Source organism: Drosophila santomea, unplaced genomic scaffold, assembly GCF_016746245.2.
Source record: "Drosophila santomea strain STO CAGO 1482 unplaced genomic scaffold, Prin_Dsan_1.1 Segkk13_quiver_pilon_scaf, whole genome shotgun sequence".
Taxonomy (NCBI): domain Eukaryota; kingdom Metazoa; phylum Arthropoda; class Insecta; order Diptera; family Drosophilidae; genus Drosophila; species Drosophila santomea.
This window is the reverse complement of record NW_025318946.1, coordinates 313,868-324,394: the sequence shown is the minus strand read 5'-3', so window position 1 is coordinate 324,394 and position 10,527 is coordinate 313,868. Positions and strand designations below refer to the sequence as shown.

Genomic DNA, 10,527 nt, shown 5'->3' with positions numbered 1-10,527 from the left:
CTGTTCCAAGAAGATTTACTAGAAATTACGTACCTCTAATTTTAAATCAATGTAGATCTAATTATGAGTGGCACGATCCCTAAAGAGTATTATGTTCTGACTATAATAGATTCTATCCTATTATCTCTGTAGACATCGGGGGCCGGAAAAGTAGATGTCGCAAAATGTCCCAGAATTTAATAGATACACAAGGGGTTGGGGCTCGTCCTTCTCGTTTGGGGTTTTATTTTCAAGTAATTTTCTCACATAAAATAACGGCTTCATGTCCCACTTCCGAAACATTCCGCCAACAGCGATGCTCTGCTGGCGGGATACCGGACTCAGCTGTTCGGCATGAACATTCTCCCCCCTTGCAAGAGGAATACTTGCACATTTAGGACAGAGAACAGCGTCCCGAAAGAATCCATCCCAGCTTGGAATTTTGTGCCATGGGCAGGCCGTCCTGGCTCGCGATGATACCCGGCAGCATCAGGTCGGCGTAAACGTCTGCTCCAAGGACAGCCGAGACAAGCGCTGGGTGGAACCACCGGTCATCCGCTAGCGTCATGTTGTGGAACATGTCCTGCACCTTCGGATCCAGGGGCTGTGCCGGCGTCCGGCTCTGCATCTGCTCGTCCACCACCATCAGCAGCTGTTTGCTCATCCGGGACGTTTTCGAGCGAATCTCGGTGGTGCACAGCCGTTCGTTGCCCACGCCCGTGACGGCCAAGTTGAGGGCCTTCACCAGCGAGACGTGGATGCGACTCACGGGGCAGCACGGATCCACCAAGACTCGCACATCGAATCTCTTCTGCTCGGACCCAATGAGCACGGCAGCGGTCGGAAGGATGCTGACGCTCGTCCGCACCAAGCTAGGCGCGCCCGTCGGCGTTGACAATGAGCTGTGGGGTGGGGACCTATCCATCGGCGAGGCTGAGCGTCGTGACCCGGTCGAACCCACCTCCTGACGCCGTTGAGGCTGAGGCGCTGCTTGTGGCTCACGCTTCCGTTGAGGCCTCGAAGAGCCTGGCTGTTCGCCGCGGATGTGCAGCAGAGTGTGGTGGGCCTCTCGGCAGATGCGGCACCTCGCTTTGCTGCGACACGACCGGCCCGAATGCTCGTGGGCCAGACAGTTAGCGCAGTACTTGTTAATCAAGACTGCCCGGAGCCGCTTCACAGCCGGCAGTTGCAGGAATCGCTGGCAGCTCCTCAATGGATGAATCCCCCTGCACACTCGACAGCGGTATACACCGTGGCGGATCGCTGGAGCCATTGTATATGCGGCTACATAGAAATGGGCAAAATAAAATTAAATGAGATAGATGCGGATGATCATGACACATGGACAACGTAGGACGACACAACTTAGGACTCGTCAGTAGCAGGTTTTCAAATATTTAAAGTATGGAGGAGTCTTTCGACTCATTCGGGCTGTCCATTGGAAGGCGGATCATTTTTGCCACTGGTCTCCGGACGACCCCCCGTGCTGTGAGCACGTCTGCCACTCTGACCTTGCCGTCCACGCCGGGACAGACCACTTGGATACGCCCAAGTCGCCACTCGTTGGATGGCAAGTTCTCCTCTTTGATCACCCATGTCTCCAGCCTGGAGATCTCGCGTTGGGAACTTCCATTTATTCCTTTTGTGGAGTTCCTTTAGGTATTCCTCCTTCCAACGCAGGCAGAACTGCTGATTCAGGGCTTTCAACCTCCGCCACCGATTGATAATGGAGCTGGGACCTTCTTTAACCTCAGGTTCTGCTACCGCAGTAATGGTCCACCGATTAGAAAATGCCCGGCTCAGAGCGATAAGGTCCGTGGGATCTTCGGACATTGGCGAGATGGGCCTGGAGTTCAAACAGGCCTCAATCTTCGCCAGGAGGGTAGTCAGTTCCTCGAACGTGTATTTCCCACGGCTGTGTACTTGTAAAATGCGACTTGAAGCTCTTCACACCTGCCTCCCAAAGCCCTCCCATATGAGGTGCGCCAGGAGGGTTGAAATGCCAGGACACATTCTGAAGACTGTGCTGCGATAAAACCGATGTTCTGGTAGCTTCAATGAAATCCTTTGATAAGGACGTGGAAGCTCCGACAAACGTTTTCCCGTTGTCAGAGTAGACGTGTTGTGGACACCACGCCGAGCGAAAAAACGGGAGAATGCGGCCAGGAACTTCTCTGTAGTCAAGTCGAGGTCGCTTCGAGGTGGATAGCCCGGTAGTAAAACACAAAAACGCACACGTACCCTTTGTGATTTTGCAGGCTCGACCGACATAACTCTTGACGTCAAATGGTCCTGCGAAGTCCACTCCCGTATGGGTGAACGGTCTGGAAAACGTGGACCTCGCACGGGGCAAATTCCCCATCAACTGCGTCTGCAGTCTCTTCTTGTGAATAACACACACTCGGCACGAATGTATTGTTCGTTTCACCAACATTTTAGCTTGGGAATCCAGAATTTGGAACGGATCAGTCGGATCATTAATTGATTCCCCCATGCAAGGATATGCGATGGATAAACAAGACTTGAAGTTCGGCGAACCTACACCGTGCAGGAAGGATGATCGGATGTTTTTCATCATAACTAAGCATTTCAGATGCTTGTAACCTGCCGCTTGCTCTCAAGACCCCATTCCCGTCAAGAAAGGGGTTTAGGTTCGAAATTGCGCTTGCGGGTGGAACTGGTTGCTTGTTGCTCAAAACCTTATATTCGGCGGGAAACTCATTCTTCTGAGTGAGCACAATTAGCCGCTCCTGCACCTCCGACAACTCCGCCGCAGTGAGTTCTGCCGATGAGGCTACACCTTCCCTCCGGCAACTTTTCACAAAACGAAACACATAAGCAAGAACTCGCAGAGCTCGGTCAAAGGCTGAGAACCTCTCTAGGATTTCAACTGCTGAGGGCACTGCGACCGTGTGGCATTTGACGGGGCGCTGCCCAAGCTCAGTCTCCGGATGGACCAACAACTCACTCGGCCACTGCTCCTGTTTGAGGTGCAACCAAGCTGGCCCACGCCACCACAGTGCGCTGTCCTTCAGCTCTTGGGGTGAGACGCCCCGGCTTGCCAGATCAGCTGGATTGTCTTCGGATCGTACATGTCCCCACTTGCTTCCGCCGGTACACTGTTCGATTTTTGCGACCCTGTTGGCAACGAATGTTGTCCAGGTGCACGCTGGCTTACTCAGCCATGCAAGAACGATCGTGGAGTCGGTCCAGTAAAAGGTCTCATAAACATGAGGAGGCATTTCAGAAATTACTAGAGCTGCCAGCTCCGTGAGCAGCACTGCTCCGCACAATTCCAAGCGTGGTATGGAGATGGATCTGACAGGAGCGACTCGGGTTTTGGATGTAAGTAGATGAGTACAACAGCCTTCCTTCGTTTCGATTCGGACGAAATAGCAGCCCCATAGGCGTCCTGTGACGCGTCGCAAACGCATGGTACTGAAGTTTCGCAGCTGGATGGAAACGTACCCATCTCGGAATACGAATCTCCTTCAGGGCAGGATACCCTTCTAGGAACTCCCGCCACTGGGTCGCGAGATCCCGGGGGAGTGGCTGATCCCAGCCCAGCTCCCGTAGCCAAATTTTCTGCATAAAATCTTGGCTCGGACTACGAAAGGTGATAGCCATCCTGCTGGGTCGAACAGTTTGGCTATCTGAGATAAAACCTCTCGTTTTGTGTAAAAAAGAAACTATCGGATGTAGCTTGCCAACGGATCCCAAGAGTTTTCGCCGTACTAGCCTCTTCAAGCTCCAGAAAGTCTGCACTAATCAAGTGCTCCTTTGGAACCTCTTGTAGGAGTTTTCTTTCGTTCGAGGTCCACTTCCGTAATGGAAAACCAGCACTCTCAAGAGCCAGCCGAAGCTCCTCGATGGCTAAAACTGCCGACTGCTTAGTGTGAGTGCCTGCGAGCACATCGTCAACGTACATGAAGTTCGAGATGATGTCACTTGCCAAAGGATATTGGCCTCGGATATCCTGAGCCAACTGTTGTAGAACGCGGATGGCTAGGAAAGGCGCACAGTTTACGCCGAAGGTGACTGTATCGAGTTCATAGTCACAGAGCTCTCCATCCTTATTGCGAAAGAGGATTCTCTGAAAGCGCGTATGGGTTGAATTTACCCGAATTTGCCTGTACATTTTGTGATGTCCGCATTGAACACATACTTGAAGAAACGCCATTTTAGAATCTGGATAGTAAGATCGGACTGCAGTACGGGCCCCGCATGAAGGATATCATTGAGGCTGTTCCCGTTTGATGAAGGATTGGAAGCATTAAACACAACGCGAACCTTCGTTGTGGTGCTGTCTGGTTTGAAGACAGCATGATGGGGCAAATAAAAATTATTAGAGTCGTCCGGAGAGACTTGGTGCATATGCCCTAAATCTGAATACTCTTGAATGACTGAGTCGTACTGCTTTTTTGACACAACGTCTTTATTCAGTCGAATCTCGTTTCGGAGGAACTGAGCCAGTGCGACCGACCTGGAGTGCCCAAGGTTGATATTGTTAGGCTCTTTAAAGGGCAACGAAACCACATACCTCCCATCCTCGTTCCTTTTGGTAGATTGGACAAAGTTTTCCTCGCAAATCGAGGTGGATTCCCTAACCCGCTTCACTGGAACATCCTCCACCTCCCAAAATTTTGTGAGAATGTTGTCCAGTCTGGACTCGGTGACAGCTAGTCGGGACGAAAATGAGCATATTCTGCTTGTGGGATTCGTTGCGATCGGACCGCAAAGAATCCATCCGAATATGGTCTCCTGGCCAAGAAGCGTGCCACAGATATTGGGATGGGAGCCGCTGAGAATGATCGATGGCAGGATATCGGCACCGATCAGAACGTCGATCTGCGAACTCCGGTAGAAATTTGGGTCTGCTAGTTGCAAAGGCGGCAGATGCTTTAAAGAGTCCTCAGGTAAAGTAAAGGATGGGAGACTCCCGGCCAGTTGTGGTAGTACATATGCAGAAGTCTTAATTTGGATGTGGGGCTTGACCGGAGAACCTATGCTGAGTTGACAGCGCTTACGGGGCTGAGCCGCAACAGTGAGGTTGAGCCCTGAAACTTGAGCATGGATGGATTCATAAGGCAACTTAATCAAGTTGAACAAGCGTTCTGAAATAAAGGTTGCCTCAGAACCCGAGTCAATAAGTGCCCGTGCTGAGTATTTGATGCCTGAATGGCAAATCTCTATTAAAGCTGTACTCAGGAGGACCCCTTGAGTGTTTACAGCCAGAAACGTTTGCACATTCGGTTGATTCGTTAATGGAGTGGACTGTATATCTTGCTGGTGGTTAAATGTGGATACGTGGGCCTGGTGGTCAGGATTGACCGCTGACTGGACTGGTGGAGTGCCGCTTCGGTGTAGGAGAGTGTTGTGGCGCCCTTTACAAGTATTGCAATTATGCGTGCTAGTGCAATCCCTAAGCAGATGCGTTCTAGCAAAACAGTTTAAGCACAACTTCTGCTGTTTTATATATTTCTCCCGCTCTCCGACTGGCATTCGTAAGAATAACGGACATACTCGGATAGGATGGTTCTCTTGCGAACAAAGTTTACAGGATTGTGGAGTTACCGTCACTCTATTCTCAAAGGTCTGGATCGCCCGCGGGCTATTGTCAGTCCGCAGTGCTCTGGATTGAACGTTTGGCTTAAAATCTTCGATCGCCTCGAGCGTTCGATGACGATCTTGTAAGAAAGCCTGGAATTCAGCCCACAGTGGAATATCTGTCTTACTCATAAGGGATTGTTCCCATAGAGACAGCGTTAGCTTTGGCAACTTGGCAGAGCACAGAAAAACGAGCAGGCAATCCCAGTTAGAGGTGTCGATTTTTGCTATTTTCAAAGCTGTTAAACAACCTTGAATTGTGCTCTCTAACTGTTTCAAGGAATTGCCGCATTCAAGGCCAACAGAAGGTAAATTAAACAAAATCTTAAGCTGACTGTTGACCAGTAGCCTCTTGTTTTCGAAACGATTCTGCAAGTTTCTCCAGGCTGATTCGAATCCATCATTGGTTAAGGGTGATAAGGCCACAATGGATTTAGCCTCACCACTAGTTTTAGCATTGAGATGGAACAACTTTTCAACTTCTGAAAGCCGAGGGTTGTGTATGTAGATGGCTGAGAAAAGATCCCGAAACGTGGGCCAGTGCACATAGTCCCCACTGAAACTGTCGCACTCGACTGGGGGTAAGCGACACCCTCCCTGAGGAGGCGCCGGAATGGAGGCCTGAACGGCCTGTTGCGAGCGTGAACCTTCTTCAATGATCTCGTTGAGGCTCGCTGCGCACCGCTCGTAAACGGCATAACAGTAGTCATACTTGGACTGCATGACTGTTATTGTGTCTGTGGATCCCAGACCGGACAGAGCTTCGGAGCACGCCTCGTATTCCTTCTCCACCTTGTCCCATAGGGCCCTGATCTGCTCGAGTCGCACCCTACTTGTGTGGATTGACGGACTTGTGACTGCTGGGGTGTTGACTCTGGCCTCGAACTGACCTACTCTATCGGTTATGGTCATGAATTTCATCAAGGCCCTGTCTGCCTCAGCTTGCGTCATTTTTGCGGTTGCTCTCGTAATTTGGGGTGAGAAGTCTAAATTCGGTTTCGTGTTCGGTGCTGACCGTGGAACTTGGAGCGACGTGCTCGTGGATTTCCGTGGAGTTGTCGATGGGCTTTTGCTTCGAGTGGGACTTGGGCTTTTGAAGGGCACAGAGGACTCGCTCTTGGCTCTAACTCGTTGAGACGTTTTGGAAACAGTCAAACGGGTCTTTACCTCCTCACCGTGGCCAATTGGCATATTAAGCTCTCGGAGGAGCCGAAAACCGTGTGGGGGCGAAACAGTCTGTCCACTTGGACAAATACGGGGACGCTGGATAAAGCGTGCAACCAAGCTCGAAACAACTTATATATTGGGACGCTGGATAAAGCGTGCAACCAAGATCGAAAGAACTTATATATTGGGACGCTGGATAAAGCGTGCAACCAAGCTCAAAACAACTTCTATATTGGGACGCTGGATAAAGCGTGCAACCAAGATCGAAAATAACTTATATATTGGGACGCTGGATTAAGCGTGCAACCAAGCTCGAAACAACTTATATATTGGGGCGCTGGATAAGCGTGCGACCAGTTGGCTCGATCGGAATGTTCCGTATTTGGGAAAAAAAAATAACTGGAGTCGCTAGATAAAGCGGACACCCAAAATAATTGAAAGCTAAGGATTGTTGATTTGGAGTTATACTGGGTCGCTCGATAAAGCGCACAAAAGTAATTAAGAACCAAATTATCGCATCAATTTAGACAGGGTGTGGGGCGCAGGACAACGCGTGAAAAAAGATGTGACAATCGGAACAAAAAGAGAAAAAACACCGGGGTCGCTGTATTGAGCGAGAGACAAAATCAAAAGAAAAATGAATAATCGGAATTAATCGATTTAGACAAAAATAAGGGGGCGCCGGATTGCGCTTGAAAAACAAATGGTAATCGTTACAAATTATGTTATCGTTTTATATAAAACCTGGGGTCGCTGGATTAAGCGCGGAATACACAATAATCGGAATAAATGTTGCTATCGATTGAGAAAAAAAAACAGATATGAGGGCGCTGGATCACGCTGGACTATAATTGTTGATGTGGGACGCTGGATAAGCGTGGATGTTCGGCCAATTTTTTGAGACGATATATGCGAATCGGATATGCGAATAAATCAAGAACGGAGTTAAAAAAAGTATTAAAGAAACAAAAATAAACACACACTGACACTTTCTATGGGAAACTAGAAAAAAGTAGTGTCAGTGTGAACGGTCCCTTATTGGAATAGGCCCTAGAGTGGCTACCTTGACACATACGTACATATGCTGGTACACACATATATATATACAATATGTAAATGTTAGCGCCGATGGTTGTTTTAAAATTTGTTTTTTTGTTATTCTTTTTCTCTTACTGCGTTGGAGGTTGTGTTCGTGGATGTGTTCGTCGTAGTGTTGGCTGCAGCCGGTTCTTATCTGCCGGTCCAACAAAACGTCTGTGCTTGTCGTGTGTGTGGAAGCTTTCGTGTATGTGAAAAAGTAAACAATAACATTAATATATGTATGTACATATATGGTATGATATGGATGATATGGATGATATTAATGTCTGTTTGAATGTTTTGAATGGTTTGGCAATTAATGAAACACCCTATGACCATGCAGATGTACGACGTTGCGTATGTGCCATGTACGCAATGTATGCAGATGCAATGGACATATGTATGTACATCGATCGGCCAACATACATGGAATGTCTGTATGCTTTTGTGTATGTGAAAGTTTGGGTGGCGAATTTAGTTTTTTATTTGGTGTTTTTATTGGAAAGTTGATGATTGGCTGATAACATAAAAGGGAAAGGATGCATACAGAATATACACACGAACATATATTATTGCGCAGGTGGCCACTAGTTGATAGTGAGCGGATTTTGATCGCAGCAATAGGTTGTCAAATATCTCCCTTCCGCCTTTTTGGTTTTTTTGAATTTCGCGGCTATGTACAAAGCGCTACAGAGCTCGTATCTGGCCAATACTATACATAATATGAAAGGTCTTGACATAACCTACAAACGACGCTATGTGATTGTTTGGATATGCGTTTAACAGTTATAGACGTGTAAACATGGAGTTCACTAACGCCGAAATTCGCGCTATTTAAAGTTTTCTTCGTTAAGCAAATCCGCTAGAGAACGTTCCGTAAGATTAATGTGTTTTGGGGGATGGTACTCTATCACTTCAAACCGCGGAGGAATGGTTTCGACGATTCAGAGCCGGTGAAAACGACACCATGGATAAGCCGCCGGCGGAAGACCTGTGACGACAAATACCGATCAATCATGGATACATCAGTTAGACCGGCATGTGGCATCTCGTGACATCGCCCAGGAGGATGGGAGTTAGTCACCAAACCATTTTAACCATCTGCAAAGCTGGATACAAAAATAGCTTGAAGTTGGGTGCCGCATGATTTGACGCAAAAAACCTTCTGGACGAATCAACGCCTGCGATATGCTGCTGAAACGGAACGAACTCGACCCATTCTTGAAGCGGATGGTGACTGGCGACGAAAATGGATCACATACGACAATATCAGCTGAAACGTTGTGGTCGAAGCCGGGTGATCGTCCCAACATGGCCAAGCCGGGATTGACGGCCAGGAAGGTTTGCTGTGTGTTTGTGGGATTGGAAGGGAATCATCCACTATGAGCTGCTCCATATGGCCAGACGCTTAATCTACATTATGCGAAAAACTGGATAGCTTGAGGGGAGATCGACAGAAGCGTCCAGAATTGGCCAACAGGAAGGATGTAGTTTCCACCAGGACAACGCCAGACCACACACTTCGTGATGACTCGTCAGAAGCTACGGAGTCGGATGGGAAGGTGTTATCGCATCCACCATATAGCTGCGTATGTATATACATATATGGTGGGGATTTTGGCACCGTACTTATCTCGGCAAAGCGCTGGATGATCCGGCTCGAAGGACCAAAAATGTAGACGTCGGGGGCCGGAAAAGTAGATGTCGCAAAATGTCCCAGAATTTAATAGAAACACAAGGGGTTGGGGCTCGTCCTTCTCGTTTGGGGTTTTATTTTCAAGTAATTTCTCACATAAAATAACGGCTTCATGTCCCACTTCCGAAACATTCCGCCAACAGCGATGCTCTGCTGGCGGGATACCGGACTCAGCTGTTCAGCATGAACAATCTCTAATTTTGACTCTCTGCAGTTCTTAAAGCTATCAATACTATCGTATTTAACAAATTCTTAAATCTTACTGGTATATATGTATATTTTCTCGTTCTTTACTGTCTTCCATATCGCGTCTATCTTTCCGCGATTCGAGCCGTACGATATACGGCAGCGCCCCTCGGTCGGTTGGGCGGAAGGTGTGACCGTTGGACTCTAGCGTTAATCAACAAAAAAAATCAGTATGGGTAGAAGTTACCGTCTTAAAAAGGAAGATTTCGCAGGGAAAGGCTCTGAAATGGTACATATCAAATAACAAACACTGGAGGACTTGGGCCGAATTCATAGATAGTTTCCTAACATACTTCCTGTCCAGGGGTACATCACGAAACTCGCGGACAAGGTGAAACAATGGGGAACGCATTCAAGGACTACATGGTCGAGATGAGACCCTGATAAGACGCCTTGGGAACGGGAAAAAGGAAACGCTAGAGCTCATCAAGGAGAATTGCACGCCAGACCTCCGAATAGCGTTGAGATCTTACCGGCAGATGAGTACGAGGAATTGCACAAGGAACGGGAAGCCTTTGCGGAAGAGCATAAATTCAGCCGCAACAAAGCCGGCCGCAACACACATCACGTGTAGAAGGTGTAAGGACTCAGGAGATCTAGGTTCGCAGACCCAGGAACAGTGGGGGTAATATACCCCGGGTTCAGTCTAGGCAACAAAACACAACCCTATGGTGGCCGCCAGTCACCACCAAGAGGCACAATGGAACGACTCTTGGGGGCAACTCGGGTCAGAACCCAACCCATGTTGCCAA

The 10,527-nt window shown here is 48.4% G+C and overlaps 1 protein-coding gene across 1 annotated transcript; it reads right to left on the bottom strand.

The window, feature by feature from the left end:
• Nucleotides 1–351: 351 nt before the first annotated feature.
• LOC120457528 lies at nt 352–8,445 on the bottom strand. The gene is made up of 2 exons (XM_039645074.1): nt 7,927–8,445; nt 352–1,263 (listed from the first exon to the last, which is right to left on the bottom strand). Exon 2 carries the CDS (start codon nt 1,250–1,252, stop codon nt 374–376), a length of 879 nt encoding a protein of 292 aa, XP_039501008.1. The 5' UTR covers nt 1,253–1,263; nt 7,927–8,445; the 3' UTR covers nt 352–373.
• Nucleotides 8,446–10,527: the final 2,082 nt, after the last annotated feature.